This window comes from Berghia stephanieae, chromosome 3, assembly GCF_034508935.2.
Source record: "Berghia stephanieae isolate SIO BIC M18660-M18661 chromosome 3, UCSD_Bste_1.3, whole genome shotgun sequence".
Lineage (NCBI taxonomy): Eukaryota > Metazoa > Mollusca > Gastropoda > Nudibranchia > Aeolidiidae > Berghia > Berghia stephanieae.
This window is the reverse complement of record NC_088362.1, coordinates 23,141,084-23,162,372: the sequence shown is the minus strand read 5'-3', so window position 1 is coordinate 23,162,372 and position 21,289 is coordinate 23,141,084. Positions and strand designations below refer to the sequence as shown.

Here is a 21,289-nt window from a genome sequence, read left to right as displayed (position 1 = left end):
GTGAATAAAGAGCCTTTTCCAAGGACTCAACTATGCGCCGAGCGAGGCTCGAGCCCAGGATCTTCCGATCCGAAAGCGAGTGTCATACCACAAGACCACATAGCCGCACAAAAAAAAAACACTCTTCAATTCATACCCGACTTCCAAGAGATTTCCCAGCGTTCAGATTACGGCAGTCCTCAAAAAACTCTTTCCTAATGGGGTCCACCTCCTTCGACTTCACAAGGGTCACTTTCTTGCCGTATCGATGGGTCAGGAACATGTTGTGCAGATAAATGTTGTCCGGATCTGAGGTTTAAAAAAAAAACCAAAAAAAAAAAAACCCAAACAAAACAAAGAAAAAAATATTGAGCATTTATATAGTGCAATATATTCACCAAACGTGTTCAAAGCGGTTATTTAAAAATTTAAGCTTTTATAGAGCGCAATATCCACTAAACGTGCTCAAAGCGCTTTACAAGCTGTCCCTGACCAACTGCAACAGTTAACATGTAGGATGGGACATGACGGCTGAGAGGCGATATTAATTTTTTTTTTCGGACAGAGACAACGCTGGTAACTGTCAGGTACTCATTTTACACCTGAATACGGTGAGAGAATGTGAGTAAAGATCCTTTTCCTGGCCTCAACTATGCGCTGAGCGAGGTTCGAACCCAGGACCTTCCGATCCAAAAGCGAGTGTCATACCACAAGACCACATAGCCGCACACATCAATCAGCATCACTTAAGATGTATGAAGAGACATGGAGCCTGAAGAAGAGATTACGCCTTTTTATATTCGTCAGATACACTACTGTTCACGGTCACGTACTCATTTTACACTTGGGTGCAGTGAGAAAACGTGAGTAAAGAGCCTTTTCCAAGGATGTAGAACGGGACTTGAACTCGGAACCTACTGGTTTGAAGGCGAGTGTCACACGTACCACACGGCCACGAAGCCGCTCAACGTGTAGAAAGCGATGGAGTTGTTATCCAGTGATATCACATTCGATTTGAGACCTGCCTTATGGATCGAATATTTGAATCTCGTGCAGAACAATTAACATACCATCATGACTCCACCCCCCCCCCAAAAGACAAACAAACAAACAAACAAACAAACAAACAACAAAAAACAAAAACAACAATAAACAAAAACAACAAGTAGATAAGGGTTTAAATAAATCGACAATGTAGAGTTTTAAAAATTCATACGTACCGATATTTGATGCCTTCTCTAACAAGTCCAATGCTTCATCTCTTTTTCCTTTCTGAAAGTAAAAAATAAAATGTTTACATATATATATATATATATATATTGATTACTGAGTTGATAGAACACATACAAAAGAACAAAGATCAATTCCGAGTAAAGTCGAGATTTCTTTCTGAACCCCGCCCCCCCCCCCCCCCCCCCCCTTCCGATTCCATTCATCCATTAGTGATTGGATAGCTGGCGCAGTTAGATCTGGCGGAAAGTACTTTATGATAGATAGCCGTCCTATCCAAAGGGTAGCAAGCATTTACTGTTGTGCGTTTCACGCTACATAATAATGAAATAAAGAAATATATAATCAGATAAATAAATTCCCTTTATTCATCCCAGAGGGGAATTTTGTCTCTATCGTCTATTTCAAGAGAAGACTGGAATAAGCCAGGCGTCAGTCGCAGTGCAGCTCGGCAAACTGAGCTAGGGCGAGGTGTTTTGTTCAATGCCACACGGCACAGCGGGTTATTCGAACTCTTTTCGGTACGAAGCAATGACCTTACCGCGGAGCCACGCTGACCCATAGTAGCAGAATTAGTAGTACAGTAGTAGTAGTAGTAGTAGTAGTAGTAGTAGTAGTAGTAGTAGTAGTAGTAGTAGTAGTAGTCGTAGTAGTAGTAGTAGTAGTAGTAGTAGTAGTAGTAGTAGTAGTAGTAGTAGTAGTAGTAGTAGTAGTAAACCGGGATAAACTCCGGCTCCATGTGCGTACTTATAGCTCTGAAAGTCTACTTTTTATAAAAAGGAAAATCCAAGTTCAAAGTGATCAGAAATACGACATAATAATATTTTAATATCAAGATTACTTAACAGCTTTTTAAGTAACTGTATTCATTCTTCTTCTGCTCCTTCTTCTTTCAGCTTATCCCGCATTTTGCATCTCCATGCATCTCGGTTAATAGCACCGTTCTCTTCCAGGCCCAATTCTTTCATATCGTCAAGAAACTGCATTCATTATCCTCTATAATAATACGCTTCAACAGTCGTGACTTCACTTCCCTTCGTAACGACGCATAGTAACTTAGTAACTGGTTCTAAACTATCGGAACAATGGCGGACGCTCTTATGAAATACTTCTCCGATGAGCGTAAAAGTGTATCCAGAGGTGTAAAACATAATAAATCTGATCATGTTTTGACTTTTATGCGTTCTGATCACATGACATGTGAAAAAGTTCTAGCCAGCATGAAGAATAAAAATTACCGATTTCCTTCGTTTAGATCCAAGCTGCTCGTTGCTGGGCGCACGTGACATCAGACTATTGAATCCTATTAAAAGAATGTTCGCATTGAGCCTGTGTCCCTTCTTGTAAAGAGAGGAAGATAGAGGTGAACTGCTCATGTCCTTCGGATCAACAATGGTACTATACCAAGGGTCGCCCTCAGATGGTCCCCACAGGGAACAAGGAAGGGAGGGAGACCCTTGGAGACTGGGAGAAGGACCCTGACATGAAGACCCAGAAGTGGGCGTCGGGAGAAATTAATGTCAAAGATGGCAGCAAACGGTTGAAGATCTACTACGTCGGCCTTAAAGGCTCCATACACGCACGGTTTTGATAGGCGTCCGAACCACGATCAGGCAAACCGGGGTGAAAACGCAATGTGTGTGGCCAAATACCTGGCCGATAAACCTAGGTACGGTCGATCGCCCGCACAGCCCGCTTTGCTCAATATTTTTCGAGGTGATTGGCGATCGGGGGCGTGGCAGTATAAAAAATTGGACAATTTTTTTCGGATTTTCGCTGTTTTGACGTCAGATTCGTGATCAGCGTCGAATTTACAATAGGTTTGATACCAAGAACTATGTTTTTACTCCAAAAATTGATGAAATTAGAAATAAATTTTAATTAATATTGAGGCTATGTGGCCGACAGAAAAGTGCCCCTCCCTGTTTTGTGATGGATCAAGTGGTATGACTCTCGCTTTCGGATCGGAAGGTTCAGGTTTCGAGACCCGCTCTGAGTGGCGCAGAGTTGAGTCATTGGAAAAGGCTCTTTACTCACATTCTCTCACCGTACTCAGGTGTAAAATGAGAACATGGCCGTTCGTTGTCTTTGTTGGGAAAAAATGTCACATCGCCTGACAGGCGTCATGTCTCGTCTTTCAAGTCTAATATTGCTGTTGCCTTGGGACCCCTTGTAAAGCGCTTTGAGCACGTGGATATTGCGCCAAATAAATGCTGTGTTATTATTTTTTTTTAATAATATTTTTATAAATGTTGCGCCAGGAAGAGGTAGATGGCAAAAGTTTCGTTCTTGTTCATCGTAAAACTTATAAAGGATTTCATACAAAATAAAAAATAGTTTTCATAATTTTCAATGTAATGATATAATAATATGCCAGTTCTTTTTTTTTTTTTTTCCTCCTCACCCGTTGACGCGACATGACGGTCGACCTTGACACAGACATTTGGGATTGGCAGATGCCAAAAAGCCTTGGAATGGGGTGGGCATTGTAACCTTGAATTATAATCTACAAACAACGCCCCCCCCCCCCCCCCCCAAAAAAAAAAAAAAAAGAAAAAGAAAAGAGCTGTGTGCGTGTGTGTGGTGGTGGTGGTGGTGGTGGGGGGGGGGGGGGGGTGCGAATGCGAGTAGTCCCGAGGAGTACCCGTTTAACCTGCCACGGGAACACTGTCGATTTGTTTTATAAATAATAATAAAATAATAATAATAATAATAATAATAATAATAATAATAATAATAATAATAATAATAATAATAATAATAATAATAATAATAATAATAATAATAATAATAATAATAATAATAATAATAATAATAATAATAATAATAATAATAATAATAATAATAATAATAATAATAATAATAATAATAATTGACGATAAATAAAAAATCTTTATTGTCCACAAAATGGAAAAATTTCCGTGGTCTACGTTACTTTTAAACTTAAATCGGATTGCAAATGTATTGATGTTATGCGTATTGGAAAAATACTCACGACATCTCCATCGGGGTATAACATATTAACACACAAAACTGCAAACGCGAACGTTCATTGTCTGATTGATATAACTTAGTGATAAGTTAATTATAAAATGCTGTCTAAAAGCAATAACAACGGGTTGACTAACGTCAAATTCATTCCTTCTATTGATGCTCTGTGTTAAATTAAAATACTCACAAAGTCCGCCAGCCATAAATATCACTCCAGCCCAAAGATCTACATGGAACCTTGAACGTTATAGTCTGATATATTTTAATGAGAACTAATCATAAAAATGGGTGTCAAAAAACAATAACAATGAGATGAGTGACGTTAATTTGGTTCCTTCTATAAATATCCAAGAACTTTACTCACTCCATCCGCTCTCTCCTCCTTCAATACATATGAATCTATTCTCTCATCACTTTTTTGTGCGGCTATGCATGTGATCTTGTGAAATGACACTCGCCTTTGGATCGGACGGTACTGGATTCGAGTCCCGCTCTGAGTGGCGCATAATTGAGTCCTTGGAAAAGGCTCTTTACTCGCATTCTCTCACCTTGTTCACTGTTAAAATGAGTACCTCGCTGTTTACAGCGTCGTCTCTGTCGGGAAACAATTGCAATATCGCTTAACAGTCATGTCTCGTCTAACATGTTTTTATGTTGGCCAAAGACCCTTATAAAGTGATTTGAGCACCTTTATTGAATATAGCGGTATATATAGCGCAAGTAAATTTTTCTCTCTTTCTCTTTCTCTTCTCTCCTCTCTCTTTCTCTCTCTCTCTCTCTCTCTCTCTCTCTCTCTCTCTCTCTCTCTCTCTCTCTCGACATGTTAGATTATTATAGCTATTGCTACATATGATGCGAATATCTTGGACGGTTATTGATGCTATGAGTTTAGGTAAAATGCTCGCAACATCCACCAGTCGGAAATAATGTACCGTCATACAAAACTACGAGTAACCTTGAACGTTAAAAGTCTGATTGATATAATTTAGTGAGAACTAATTACCAAAATGACTGCCTTAATACAATAACAAAGAGTGGAATGATGTCAATTTCGTTCCTTCAACAGTCTAATTGATATAATTTAGTGAGAAGTAATCACTATTGTGGCAAGACGAAAGATAGAATAACAGACAGTAACTGGGATCGGTTCTGTCGGCCACATAGCCTCACTATTAATTAAAATTTATTTCTAATTCCACCAATTTTTGGAGTAAACACACAGTTCTTAGTATCAAACCTATTGTAAATTTGACGCTGATCACGAATCCGACGTGAAAACAGCGAAAATCCGAAAAAAATTGTCCACTTTTTTATACTGCCACGCCCCCGATCGCCGATCGCCTAAAAAAAATATCTCCCCGTATGTGGGCAAAAATCATCTGCGATAAACGCAGGGATGGGGTCAAAGCGATAGGTCATGCGTCCCGCTACCAGCGGATGTCGGCGTCTATGGGGGGCTTTATGTGTAACTGAAGCACCAAGAGGATAAGTAAAAAGTAAGGTGAGTGGCATTGTTGCTAAAAATTACAATATCAAGCATATAAATTGTAGTAGTCCCTTCAGAGCCACCAGGCCCATAGAGCCGGAGTTACTCCCGGTTTCTATAGCGTGAAACTGATACCAGCAATTGCTCGCTACCCTTTGGATAGGACGCTAGTCTATCGCAAAGTACTTCCCGCCATGTCTAAGAGACCTGGCTACCCAATCACTTCTGCGTGGACAGAGGGGGGGGGGGGGCAGACAAAAAAAAACATTGACTGCACCCGGGATTGATTTTGGTCCCTGTGCGTGTGAAATGAGTGCTCTACCAACTGAGCTATCGGGACCCCCTAGCATATAAATTACCCCAACATAATTCCTTTTTGGGACCATGGGTCCCACTTTTTATTCTTCATGCTGGTTAGAATTTGACACATGTCATGTGATCAGAATGTATAAAAGTCAAAACATGATCAGATTTATAATGATTTTCTCCTCTGATTACACTCTTATACTCGTCGGAGAATTATTTCATGGCGTCCGCCATTGTTCCGATAATTTAGAACCAGTTAATATGCGTCATTACGAGGGAAGTGACGTCACGACTGTTGAACCAATCGGGAGTTAGAAAACAATAATTATAAATTACAGTTCTCACCGCATATAAGATTCTTCCCAGAATAGCCATGGCGTCGGTGACATTGTATGTGGCAATTTTATTGATTTCCTTGGAGGAGAGATCAAAGGACTTCAGAGCAATTCTCATCCACTCCTCAGCATCATCCAGCATCATGGCCTCCATAGATACTTTACCTAGAGTGGAGTTATAAAAGGTGAAGACTGAACAGCAGCAGCAGCAGTTATAGTAGTAGTAGTAGTAGTAGTAGTAGTAGTAGTAGTAGTAGTAGTAGTAGTAGTAGTAGTAGTAGTAGTAGTAGTAGTAGTAGTAGTAGTAGTAGTAGTAGTAGTATAGTAGTATAGTAGATTAGTAGTAGTAGTAGTATAGTAGTAGTAGTAGTAGTAGTAGTAGTAGTAGTAGTAGTAGTAGTAGTAGTAGTAGTAGTAGCAGTAGTAGTGGTAGTAGTAATAGTAGTCGTACATTGTAGTAGTAGTAGTAGTGTAGTAGTAGTAGTAGTAGTAGTAGTAGTAGTAGTATAGTAGTAGTAGTAGTGTAGTAGTAGTAGTAGTAGTAGTAGTAGTAGTAGTAATAGTAGTAGTAGTAGTAGTAGTAGTAGTAGTAGTAGTAGTAGTAGTAGTGTAGTATGTAGTAGTATAGTAGTCGTAGTGTAGTAGTAGTAGTAGTAGTAGTATAGTAGTAGTAGTAGTAGTAGTAGTAGTAGTAGTAGTAGTAGTAGTAGTAGTAGTAGAGTAGTAGTAGTAGTAGTAGTAGTAGTAGTAGTAGTAGTAGTAGTAGTAGTAGTAGTAGTATAGTAGTAGTAGTAGTAGTAGTAGTATATCGTAGTATGTAGTATAGTAGTTAGTAGTAGTAGTAGTAGTAGTAAGTAGTAGTTAGTAGTAGTAGTAGTAGTAGTCCCGGGATCGATCTCGGTCGCTTTGCGTGTGAAGCGAGTGCTCGACCAACTGAGATATGGGGACCCCCAGAAATACTCTCAAACCAATGAAAAAAAGTTTCGATTAGAACACTGTCAAATCAAGCCCATAAATGCGTTCGGGTGTCAGACCTGAAAATCACGTGAACCTAGCTTACAATAACAATGTTGATTTTTAAAATATCTAAACCATTACAGAGTATTTGTGACGCTATAAAGCTCCATGGACCCCCTAGTCTGATTCTGGTCCCCAAGAACCTTAAGGCCCAAGGGGCCGCAGTTTATCCCTGTTTCTTTAACGTTAAACGGAGAAAAAAATTGCTTGCTGCGCTTTTGTCAGGGCGATAGTCTGTCGCAAAGTACTTTCCGTCAGATCAAATAGACTCAGCTACCCAATTCCTTTTACTTCACTATTGGCTGATTGGATTTTACTTTTGCTCTCTCAAATTTGCAAGGGGTTCAAGGGACATAATCAAATTATTTCTTACCAATGTAATGGCAATCGGCTGCATTGAGTGGCGTCCCTTGATGTCCTAAGATATTTCCTTTGACGATGTCATCCTTGCTGATGTTGTAAACGTGTTCCAAGAACGTGATCACAGCACTGGCACGGTAAAGGTCATCTCTAGTGGGGAATACGGACGTTTTCCCTTTTTTCAGGAACTCTCCTAATCCTGAAAATCAAGATTATAAAAATGTAAATGTTAAATAATAATTTTAAAAATCCACTGTACCTTGTATATATATATATATATATATATATATATATATATATATATATATATATATATATATATATATATATATATATATATATATATATATATAAAACACCTCAACATTTAGAAACACTAACAAAAAAACATCCACAAAACTCAGCGAACATATTTGGAAATTAAAAGACAACAAACTAGACCACAACATTTCATGGAAAATTTTATCTAAAGCAACAGGATACACACCAACATCAAAACAATGTAGCTTATGCCTGGAAGAGAAATATACTATAATCAAACACCCTCATGAAGCCACACTCAACACGAAAAATGAGATGTACTATACGTGTCCACATCGCCAGAAGTTCTTATTAATCAACTACAAACCGGAACCACTTCAACAAACAACAACAGTCAACAAACCAAACTCATGTAACACACAGTCCTGACGATGGCTGATTAGGCCTGAAACATCGATGTAGACTGACTCAAACATTGTGGTAAATATTAAAATAATAATTCGCTCCATTGCTACATGTCGAGCACTTTTCGTACCATATTTGTATCAAACACGATTCAATATATATATATATATATATATATATATATATATATATATATATATATATATATATATATATATATATATTTATATATATATATATATATATATATTTTTTTTATTTTATTTTATTTTTTTTTTTAAGGTTTCATGGTATGTTATATCCACGGTGGGTGTTGTGCTAATTTTAGCTAAATGCACAGCATCAATTCAATCTACAATATAAAAAAACAAGAGACTCAGTGATCTAGAAAAGAGTGGTTACGCAAATTCTAAAAAAAGTATTGTGAGGAGCGCTGGGCATGGTGTATGAAAATATACATTTTTCTATACGTTTTTCTACAGTCTTAACCGACGTGTTGCAGGTCTGACATCCGAACCCATTTATGGGCCTGGTTTAACACTGTTGTAATTGACAATATTTTGCGTCATTTTATAATTAATTTTTGAGATTTCCATTACAACAATGAGCCCAGTATTACGAACTCCGGTTATCAGACCTGCAAATGAGTGTACTTCTGTCATAACCGATGTACTCACGTGAGCCGTATTTTGTTTTATTGGCTAGTTTTTCATCCCAGGCAGATACAAAATTTCTGATGACAGTGAGCACTGAGGTAGGGTGGTTGTTTATGGCACTGGTTATCAATGGTGTGTTGGAAGTCTTGTTTTTGATCAGATCTTCGTGAATACTTGGGGGTCAAAAATAGTAAATATGTGAGACGGGCGTATAAGATACTGTCCTTTTGTTGGTTACAGGTAGAGTTATTTGCATGGCTTTAACCAAGAAAGTACAGTATCTCAAAATATTACGCAACATATTACATCAATGAAATCGCCGACTAACAGAAAAACGCAATTCATCATTGCTATTATTTGATGTTAGATGCCTTCCACTATGTAATAGAATTAAAGAGTTATGAATGAAAAAAACTAAATGTGTCGATTGCGGCAAAACTGGCTGGATCTGGGTTAGCCCAGATACTGTCCTTTTGTTGGTTAGGGCAGTACAGTGAATGACATAATCAGTCGGGTGGTGAAAAGGTTTGAACTGAGATATTGCCAAGGTTAGTTCATGAAAAATCACCCGATTTACTTCAAATAAAGATTAAAATGCTCTGGGGAGCATATACTTTCAGAAAATGATTTTTTAAAAATGCAAATCCAAAATTTTCACCTTCCGACTGATTATATCATGCTCTGACGCATATTATAGTAAAATAAAAAGTGAAGAAAAATCTTAAATTTACATTACATGTAGATGTTCTACGAAAGTTATTTTGCATGAACAATTTAATATCTCAAATCCCGCTGTAAATCCCTCGATTTGATATAATATAACGCCTGACTTGAGCAATATCCGCTAAAAATATTTTTAAAAGTAGTCCTTCCGAGCCACGAGGCCCATGAGCCATGAGGCCCATGAAGCCAGAGTTTATACTGGTTTCTACAGCGTGAAACGGTCATTAGTAATTGCTTGCTATCCTTGGAATAGGACGCTAGTCTATCGCAAAGTACGTTCCGCCAGATCTAATAAACCCTTCTACCCAATCAATGATGTGTTGGTCACCGGCCATAGAATTAAACGAATGAGAATACGTACGAAGCCTAAAAAGTGTCCACCAATGAAAGCATTCAGCGCCATTTTGTTGTTGGCTGAGAATGTAGTAATTACCATTCATTCGGTATCTATGTCAACATAACGACACAAGAAAAACAACAAACAATATCAAAATCCACAATAAAATGTTTCAGAACTGTTGCGTCTATTTATGGCACAACGAAGCTGTCAAAAAATGAAGTTAGAGAATGTGTGTAATCATGTATTATAATAACCTGTAATGTGTTTTCCAACCACCACATCATCTACTACTACAACCACCACCACAATATCATCACTAACACTACTACTACAACCACCAGCCCACATCATTATCACTACCACTACTACTACACCACCACCAGCACATCATCATCACTACCACTACTACAATCACCACAACCACATCGTCATCACTACCACTACTACTGCAACCACCACCACCATATCATCATCATTACCACTACTACCACAACCACCACCACCACTACTACTACAACCACCACCACATCACTACCTCAACTACTACAACCACCACCACCACATAGCATCACTACCACTACTACTACAACCACCACAACCACATCGTCATCACGACCACTACTACTACAACCACCACCATATCATTACCATTACCACTACTACTACAACCACCACCACCATATCATCATCATTACCACTACTACCACAACCACCACCACCACTACTACTACAACCACCACCACATCACTACCTCAACTACTACAACCACCACCACAATAGCATCACTACCACTACTACTACAACCACCACAACCACATCGTCATCACGACCACTACTACTACAACCACCACCATATCATTACCATTACCACTACTACTACAACTACCACTACCACCATATCATTACCATTACCACTACTACTACAACCACCACAACCACATCGTCATCACTACCACTACTACTGCAACCACCACTACCACCATATCATCACCATTACAACTACTACTACAACCACCACAATCACATCATCATCACTACCACTACTACTACAACCACCACCACACCATCATCACTATCACTACTACTACAACTACAACCACCACCACATTATCATCACTACCACTACTACTACTGCAACCACCACCACCATATCATCATCATTGAAATATTTTTTTTTTTTAATTGAGCTTTATATAGTGCAATATCTACTAAATGTGCTCAAAGCGCGTTACAAGGGGTCCCTGGTCAACATTTAACATGTAGGACGGGACATGACGCCTGTTAGGCGATATTACAATTATTCGGACAAAGACAACTCTGTTAACGGCCAGGTACTCATTTTACACCTGAGTACGGTGAGAGAATGTGAGTAAAGAGCCTTTTCCAAGGACTCAACTATGCGCCGAGCGCGAGGCTCGAACCCAGGACCTTCCGATCCGGAAGCGAGTGTCATACTACTAGACCACATAGCCGCATCATTACCACTACTACTACAAACACCACCACCACATCATCATCACGACCACTGCTACTACAACCACCACCACCACCATATCATTACCATTACCACTACTACTACAACCACCACCACATCATCATCACTACCACTACTACTACAACTACAATCATCACACCACCACATCATCATCACTATTACTACTACAACTACAACCACCAACAACACAACATCACCTCACTAACACTCAGTACTACAATCACTACCATTAGGTTTTGGAGCTTTACTTCATTTGAAATAAGGAAACTTCGGAATTGTATTTGGCATTTTGTTTATATATCATAATATAATTCTAATCAGTTATCTATTTAGAACTAGATACTATACAATATGTATGCCAAATACCACCCCAATTCCCCTTTCTTGTGTGCGGGAATTCCTCTTTCGGCATTGAAATTGAGTGTGAGAGAGTCATCACTACACACATAAACAACAGAAACAATTTAAAAGATCAGCGCTTGTTTACTATAGTAACGCGATTCCCAGCCAACAGCAAAATGGCGGATATTTTTCTCATCGAGGCCGCTGGTTGGTTAACCAATAAGAGCACCGTACGGTTTCCATTGGGTAAATTCCTTGTCACCGGCTGGCATCGATTTAACGCAAGTACTCCCACCTCATTGTTACACTCGCTAACCGGAAGCTTTTCACACAAACCACGTGCTAAAGATAATGGCGTCTTTTTCGATGGGATTTGACGAAACAAATTTGTGATTTTCCAATCAAATCATAAAAATGGCTACCAATCTTATAATACACACAAACTGTATTCGTATCAATTTTAAGCACCATGCAAAATGTAGTGGCGATTGGTCCAGAGGATTTGGAGCCCTAGCGCTACAGAAACCACAATTTGCCACATATATAATAAGATATAATGTAATGTAATGTAATATAATATAATGATGATGATGATGTTGGTGATGATGATGATGATGATGATGATATAATAATAATAATAATAATAATAATAATAATAATAATAATAATGATGATATTAACGATACCACTACTACTACTACTATTACTACTACTACTACTACTACTACTACTACTACTACTACTACTACTACTACTACTACTACTACAACTACTACTACTACTACTACTACTACTACTACTACTACTACTACTACTATTACTACTACTACTACTACTACTACTACTACTACTACTACTAATAATAATAATAATAATAATAATAATAATAATAATAATAATAATATAATAATAATAATAATAATAATAATAATAATAATAATAATAATAATAATAATAATAATAATAATAATAATAATAATAACAATAATAATAATAATAATAATAGAGAATAATAATAATAATAATAATAATAATAATAATAATAATAATAATAATAATAATAATAATAATAATAATAATAATAATAATAATAAAATCACTAACCTTTTAAATTCTTGTATTCTTCGTTTGACTAACGGAACCTCGTCTTTGTGTTTGCTGCTGCTGTAGAGATGAAAGCATTACGAAAGCCGTGTATATTTATGAATCTATATATATATATATATATATATATATATATATATATATATATATATATATATATTGAGCTTTTGTACAGTGTAATATCAACTGAACGTGCTCAAAGCGCTTTACAAGGGTTCCCTGGCCAACAACAACACTTAACATGCAGGACGGGATATGACGCATGTCAGGCGAAATTACATTTTTTTTTCGGACAGAGACAACGCTGTGAACGGCCAGGTACTCATTTTAACCTGAGTACGGTGAGATAATGTGAGTAAAGAGCCTTTTCCAACGACTCAACTTGCGATGAACGAGGATCGAACCCAGGACCTTCCGATCCGGAAGCGAGTGCCATACCACTAGACCACACACACACACACACACACACACAGACACACACACAGAAACACACACACATACATACATTTATATATAATAAAAAAAACTTTAGCTTTATACCGAGCAATCTCCACTAAACATGATCAAAGCGCTTTATAAAGGGCCCGTGGCCACAGCAGCATTTAACATGTAGGACAAGACAGGTCGCCTGTTAGGTGATATTACAATTTTTCCCTACAGATACGTATTTTACATCTGAGTAAGGTGAGAAATGTGAGTAAAGAGTCTTTGCCAAGGACTCAACTAAGGACTCAACTGGAGCGTCGTTTGAACCCGGGACTATCCTTCACATCATAAGACCACATTCACTTACCATCAGCAAAAGAAAAAAATAAAGCTAAAAATAGACAAAGAAAGGAATGACACACACCTGGAACACAACAAGCAGGATCCAATCCATGCCATTCAGCGGAGTAGCCAAGTCACCCTATTCCGCCTCCGAACAGGACACAATAGACTAAGAGGACATATGTTTACAAAGCTAGGTATTGGAATAACCCCTTATTGCCCATGTGGAACCGACCATGAAACCACTTTACATGTGCTTATGGATTGCCCATTATACAACGTGCAACGTTCGAACCACTGGGTCACCCCTACAACACTCAACACAAAACTCTATGGTGAGGCTGAGGACCTAAAGCGGACCACAGACTTCATAGCAGATATCGGACTGCAGCCATAGATGTCCATCAGAGGAACGAAGAAGAAGAAGAAGAAGATAAGACCACATAACGATGATGATATGATGGAATCAATTTATGAATCGCTTTACTAGGAGTCCCTGGCCAACAGCAACACTTAACATTAAGGACGGTACATAACGCCGGTGAGGCGACATTACAATCTTTTTTTGGACAGAGACAACGCTGTTAAGGGCCAGGTACTCATTTTACACCTGAGTATTGGAATCTGTTATCCATTGTGTTAATCTGTAATTATTTAGGTTTGACTAAACGACAAAGAAAATTGAGTTCAGAGTCAAAATAATAATCTGAAAAAAGGTACCTATAAAACATTGACAGACAATATAGAGAGAAACTTATGACGATGAAGAAGAAGAAGAAGAAGAAGAAGAAGAAGAAGAAGAAGAAGAAGAAGAAGAAGAAGAAGAAGAAGAAGATGATGATGATGATGATGATGATGATGATGATACAAGGGGTCCCTGACAAACATCAACACGTAACAAGCAGAGCGAAACATGACGCCTGTTAGGCGATATTACATTTTTTTTCTGACAGACAACGCTGTTAATGGCCATGTACTCATTTTACACGTCAGTATGGTGAGAGAACGTGAGTAAAGAGCCTTTTCCAGGGACTCAACTATGCGCCGAGCGAGGCTCGAACCCAGGTCCTTCCGATCCGAAAGCGAGTGTCATATCACAAGACCACATAGCCGCATGATGATGATGATAATGATGATGATGATGATGATGATGATGATGATGATGATGATGATGATGATGATGATGATGATCATGACAATGACAATGATAGTAATCAAACTCACTCTGAAATAACTTTCAATCTTATTTCTTCGTATTCGATATACTTCATCAAATTCTCTGATACGTCCATGCCGATAAAATCATGAATACTTTTTGATGAAGTTATGGTCATACCAGCCACAAACTCGCCCACCATGACATTCAACACAAGCACAGATATCAACACAAGTGCCATGTTTACACAATGACTAATAATTCGTCAATAAACAGTTTAAAATCAATTTTAAAAATTCAGGTTTATTTATCAATGCATTTTAGTCAAGTTTCACAGCCTTCATATATAACTATGAGTGACACCTGTTCCAAAATGCCTTTTTTTTCAATGGTTAAAGTAAAAATTAAAGGGTCTAAAAGTGTATGTGTTTATGTGTTTGTATGTGTGTGTGTGTGTGTGTGTTTCGAGAACAACAAAAGAGAGAGGGGGAGAGGAGAGAGAGAGAGAGAGAGAGAGAGAGAGAGAGAGAGAGAGATGAGAGAGAGGTGAGAGAAAGAGAGAGTGAGATAGATAAAGAGAAAGAGTGTGTTTGTGTGTGTGTGTGTGTGAGAGAGAGAGAGAGAGAGAGAGAGAGAATGAGAGAGAGAGAGAGAGAGAGAGTGAAATAATGTGAAAATATGTAGTATTTAGAATCTTGCGACTCATAAAATCGGAGTTTATCCCGGTTTCTGTATCGTCAGGTGGGGGGAGAGGGATTTCGATTGCTCCTAACAGGTAACTTGTACCCTAAGAAACGGAAATTGGTTTCTTATGGTGAATAATGGAGCATATTTAAGCAGGGTGAGAATTGAAAATACATAGAAATGCTTTATGTAAATGAGTATTGGTATTTACTTAACGTTAGATTCAAATTTGACCTCATTATGGGGCAGCTAGGCTCAGCGGTACGGTCTTTGCTTCGTACCCGAAAAGTACCGAGTTCGATCACCCCCCCCCCCCCCCCCCCCCCCTCGCCCTCACCCTTGCTCACTTTGCGGAGCTGCACTGCGGCTGACTCCTGGGTTATTCCAGTCTTCCCTTGGAATAGACCCAAAAGACAAATTTACCCATGAGGATGAATAAAGGGAATTTTTGTCAGATCTAGATTTGACCCAGCTACCCAATCAATATATAACTCGACTCAGGTGATACTGAATACCTGTCGATACACACTAGTTCAAAAAGAGCGTATAACTTTTGGCGGTAAAAATGCAATTCCGGTTCTATGTAGCCTGCTAAGAGAATAATATATGAATGAATGCGAAGTGCATTAACCATAGGGTATCCTCAATTTTAATGTGAATCTTTATTATTCTATTTTATGCGCAAAACGATTGAAAGAACGGTGAATGATGTCACTGTGGGATAGTACACTGAGTAATGTTGCAAACATCAACAAAAATGTCACTTTTCAAAGATTTAATATAACAAAGAATCTGAAATGTCTGTGAAATAGATGAATTACAGAATCATTATATTATACCACTATTCATAGATTAAGAGAAATGATATCACACAGCACAATAATAATATAACAAAGAATCTGAAACGCAATAAATACTCGTAAATCCAAAATGAATGGAGGACGCAGGACAAATCTTCAAATTATAAATATTGCAAATGTGACCCACCTCGTCAAAACAGTATGAATTCGGGATGAACCTGATGTCAAAAAGGGATTTTAAAATAAATATGGTCAGAAATCGGACATTTTGATTTAAATCACTTTAAGAAAAGACATTCATTTCCTTCAATAAAACACATTATTTCACTCAAAATCCATAGATTTTACTATAAATTGAATTTTAAGCATTTAAAACCATCCCGAAATAACACTGCTTTGTGTAGAAGGGTCACAATTGTGTTGTTTTCTGTTTTGTTTTTTGTTTGTTTTCACTTAATCGATAGAACTGTGATGACGTGTACTTATTTGCTAATTTCATTTGTGCACCTAGTAGTCTGTGACCCATCGCGTCAAAACCGACGTGCACTTATTTGCAGGTCTGATAACCCAATTCCTTATGTTGTAATGGAAATCTCAACAATCAAAAATGACTCAAAGTAATGTCCATTACAACAATGTTAAACTAGGCCTATAAGTGAGTTAAGATGTTAGACTTGCATGTATGTTAACGTCACTCAAAATGATACTTTGTCGGGATGATTTAGATGCGAAAATTGAAATTTATATAGCTTTAAAAAATGTAGGTTTAGGATTAAGACTATTTTAATAATTAATCTTATTATTTTTCTATTATTATTTTTCTTTTTCTTTTTTCCTTTCTTTTTTTTTTTTTCTTTTCAAGAGAATGAATACAATTTCTTACAGAAACATTAACTAAAATTTCACAATTCTGGTAATTTTAATATCGAAATCTTCATTTAGCATGTGATACATCCTGACATAAAACCATTATGAGGCGATGGGAAACATAATCTAATACTACTGCACAATTACAAGGAAAACGTTATGAAAACGTTTGTAAATAATCCAATTTACACTGATTTCAAATGAATTACTGTGCCAACACAACACACTTGAACACGTCAAACTTTTCCTACGTCGACAATTCAACACATGTTACAATCTTTTGAGATCGATTTATAGAGTCTTAAATCCTTCTGCCGGCCGGCGAGCGTTTTAACCGTGAGTAGACGCAGTGAGTTCAAAGGTTATAGGTTAACACGTGCCGCAAGCGTCAGAGGTCGTGGTTGTCCAAGCGTAACATCGTGGGGTTTCTATAGATAGTTCGAAGATGACGTCACTCGAGTCTTTGTTATTTTTTTTTTTTTTTTTTTTTTTTTTTTTTTTTTTTTTCAATCCGTGTTTATGAGTAATTCTCACTAAAATGTATTAACCAGACTATTAACGATGATGGTTACACACAGTTTTGTATGTTGGTCTGTCATACTTCCGGGTGGCAATGTTGTGAGCTTCTTAGCCAAGCGCATACTATCTATAGATAGAACGAAGATGACGTCACTCTGGTCTTTGTGTTATTGCTTTTTGCCATCCGCGTTTGTGAGTAATTCTCACTAAACTGTATTAACCAGACTATAGATAGTATGCGCTTGGCTAAGAAGCTCATAACATTGCCATCCGGAAGTATAACGGACCAACACACAAAACTGTGTGTAAAATGAACGTTTATAGTCAGGTTAATACGGGTTAGTGAGAATTACTCATAAACGCGGATGGCAAAAAACAATTTTAAAGACCTGAGTGACGTCAACTTCGAACTATCTATAAACGCTCTCGGTAACACATAGTTGTGTATATTGGTCCGTCATTTTCCCGATGGCAATGTTGTGAGCTTCTTAGCCAAGCCCATACTATCTCTAGATAGTATGCAGATGACGTCACTCAGGCCTTTGTTATTGTTTTTGCCATCCGCGTTTGTGAGTTGTTCTCACTAAACTGTATTTACCAGACTATAAAAGTTCATGGTTACACAGAGTTTGTGTGTTGGTCCGTTATACTTCCGGATGGCAATGCTGTGAGCTTCTTAGCCAAGCGCATACTATCAATACAAATGCAGAACTGCCTACCCGGAATTGATAACGATAAGGATCGAATTGTAAGCTTCAATTTATTAGATGAAGACATATACTGCGTCCCCTTTATCAACAAAACAGGATGAATGAATCACTTCAGACGAATGAAACCCGAAAACGTCCACAGTATCTGTCTTCGTCTGATAAATTGAAGCTTACGATTCAATACTTATCGATATTTTTTTCTTCAAGCTTCAAGCAGCAATATTTTCATCACTTCTTGGAATAGGATTCAATAGTCTGATGTCACAAAGAAAACCAGTACTTTTTATTCTTCATGCTAGCTAGACCTTTTTCATATGTCATGAGATCAGAATGTTTTAAAGTAAAAACAAGATCAGATTTATAATGTTTTTTCCCCTCTGGACACACTTTTATGCTCGTCGGAGAAGTATTTCATAAGGGCTTCCGCCATCGGTCCGATAGTTTAGAACCAGTCAATATGTTACCATGTGTCATTACGAGTGAAGTGACGTCACCACTGTTGAATCCTATTGGTAAAAAAACGTAGATTTTAGGGGTAATATCACAGTAAACATTATAACTACCCTTAACAGTTATCAATTTATGTTTAAATGCATTAAATTAATACTTTAAAATAATTTATATACTATCTCTAGCAGCAAAACTTAGATTTCAAGAAGTTTATTGAATTAAAAATATTTATATAAATGTGAAAGAAAATTAAATAAATAAAAATTCCGTTTATTCATCCCATAGAGGAAATTTGTCTCTAGGGTCTATTCCAAGGGAAGACTGGAATAACCCAGGCGTCAGGCGCAGTACAGCGCCGCAATATGAGCTAGGGCTATATGACTTGCTCAAGGCCACACAACGAGGCGGGTAGTCGAACTCCGCACCTTTTGGGTACGAAGCAAAGACCATACCACTGAGCCACGCTGCCCCTACAAATTAATGCTTTCAAATCCTTTATATTTTACTATTACTGGCAACAAAACTTTGTTTTCAAGAAGTGTATTGAATTAAAAATCTTTATAATATAATTGTCAATTAGGACCCAGAAAATTCGTAGTTCTGCGAAATATTCGTAGTAGTGGGCAGTGCAAACGTGACCCACTGTCTCAAAACGGAATGAATCAGATACTGAACAGTGAGTGGGGGAGGACAGCGTGGCTCAGCGGTACGGTCTTTGCTTCATACCCTAAAGTTATTGAGTTCGATCTTCGCCGCTGCGCTGTGTGGCCTTGAGCAAGTCACCTCACCTTAAGTTCATTTTGCGGCGCTGCACTGCGGATGACGCATGGGTTATTCCAGTCTTCCTTTGGAATAGACCCTAAAGACAAAATTCCCCTATAGGATGAATAAAGGGAATTTTATTTTTATTTTTTTTTTAATTTAAAAAAAAATTAAATTTGAAATTATACGAAATATGATCTTTGGGCGTTTTGCAATGTGAGTAATTGTATCTATTCTTTACCAAAATGTGGGGGTCCCGATAGCTCAGTTGGTAGAGCACTCGTTAAACACGCAAAGGAACCAAGATCGATCCCGGGTGGAGCCAAGACATTTTTTTTTCTTATCCCCTTATCCACTCGCTACTGATTGGGTAGCTGGGTCTGTTAACTCTGGCTGGAGAGTACTTGCGCGGTAGACTAACGTCCTATCCAAAGGGTAGTAAGTAATTATTATTGTCCGTCTTACGTCAAAGAAACAATCCGGCTTCATGGGCCTAATGGCTTTGAATTACAACTTTTAACAAAATGATAATCAGTCACACCTGACTCGTGTGAGGTAAAGTGTGTAAAGTGTCATATCCTACAATTTAAAGTGATCGTTTTCACCCATCAGGACACTGGCTATGCTCACCATCGCTTGACTTTAGTATAAGACTAGACAATGTACTGCTGTGCTACCGCCGCCAAAATAAATGGAATGAAAATAAAATTGAACAAAAAAAAAAACAAAAACAAACAAACAAAAAAGAGGAATCAATGAATAAAGATAGAATAATAAAGCGCAATATCAGATTTATGAGCTCAAAACATTATACAAAAAAGCCCCTAGACGACGTGTATCTATTTGCAGGCCTGATAACCCAAATGGTTATGGACTCATTGTTGTAATGGAAATACTCTCAAACAATGTTCAAAAGGCCAATAATTGCGTCAAGTTATCAGACCTGAAAATATTGTCACGTTACCCCAAGCCAAAAGTAACACTTAACACGCGGGACGAGACAGGACGTTCATAAAACATCATAATGATCCTTTTCTTTACAGAATCAATGTTGTTATCGGTCAAATACCCATTCTATTCCTAAAAATGGTGAGAAATAGTGAGTATATTGTCTTTTCCAAGGACTCAACCAAATTCTGCAACCTCAGTTATAACTTGGGGACCTATAACTGAAGCGAAAGTGAGTCAAATGCACGAGAGCCAAACGCAAGTATTTTTTTCTATAACGACACCCGACGGGCGGTAAGACTATCTTTACGGAGTCGTGGGTTTATTTGTCTTTCACCCATTGTTATCAAAGCGTTGTGTTTATACTGAAGAAGGTCGGTGCGTCTTTGATTTGGTACTAAATACAGACTTTTTGTTCTGCATCATTTATAGATATTAGTTTATACCATCAAAGAGTTTTTGTTGTATTAAAGTGGTTATTGTGTTTTTATATTTGTTGATTGAAACAGAATTTCAAAGTATTGTTCTTGACTGGTTGAGTGTCAAATAGGGTACAGTGAGGCTCAACGGTACGGTCTTTGCTTCGTACCCGAAC

The 21,289-nt window shown here is 37.7% G+C and overlaps 1 protein-coding gene across 2 annotated transcripts in view; it reads right to left on the bottom strand.

Annotated features, from left to right (window-relative positions):
* Window positions 1–17,570, bottom strand: part of LOC144967371 (prolyl 4-hydroxylase subunit alpha-1-like) — a 36,692-nt gene extending 19,122 nt beyond the window's left edge. Inside the window, exons 1-8 of one of the 2 annotated variants that reach the window (XM_078904490.1) lie at window positions 17,495–17,570; window positions 15,023–15,331; window positions 13,031–13,090; window positions 9,048–9,199; window positions 7,718–7,903; window positions 6,338–6,492; window positions 1,200–1,251; window positions 137–288 (exon numbers count right to left, since the gene is read on the bottom strand). In XM_078904490.1, the coding sequence (XP_078760616.1) occupies window positions 137–288; window positions 1,200–1,251; window positions 6,338–6,492; window positions 7,718–7,903; window positions 9,048–9,199; window positions 13,031–13,090; window positions 15,023–15,195 (930 nt within the window). In that variant the 5' untranslated portion in view covers window positions 15,196–15,331; window positions 17,495–17,570. Of the gene's footprint in view, window positions 1–136; window positions 289–1,199; window positions 1,252–6,337; window positions 6,493–7,717; window positions 7,904–9,047; window positions 9,200–13,030; window positions 13,091–15,022; window positions 15,332–17,494 lie in introns of those variants that run through there. The other variant, XM_078904491.1, reaches the window with a different exon arrangement.
* Window positions 17,571–21,289: the final 3,719 nt, after the last annotated feature.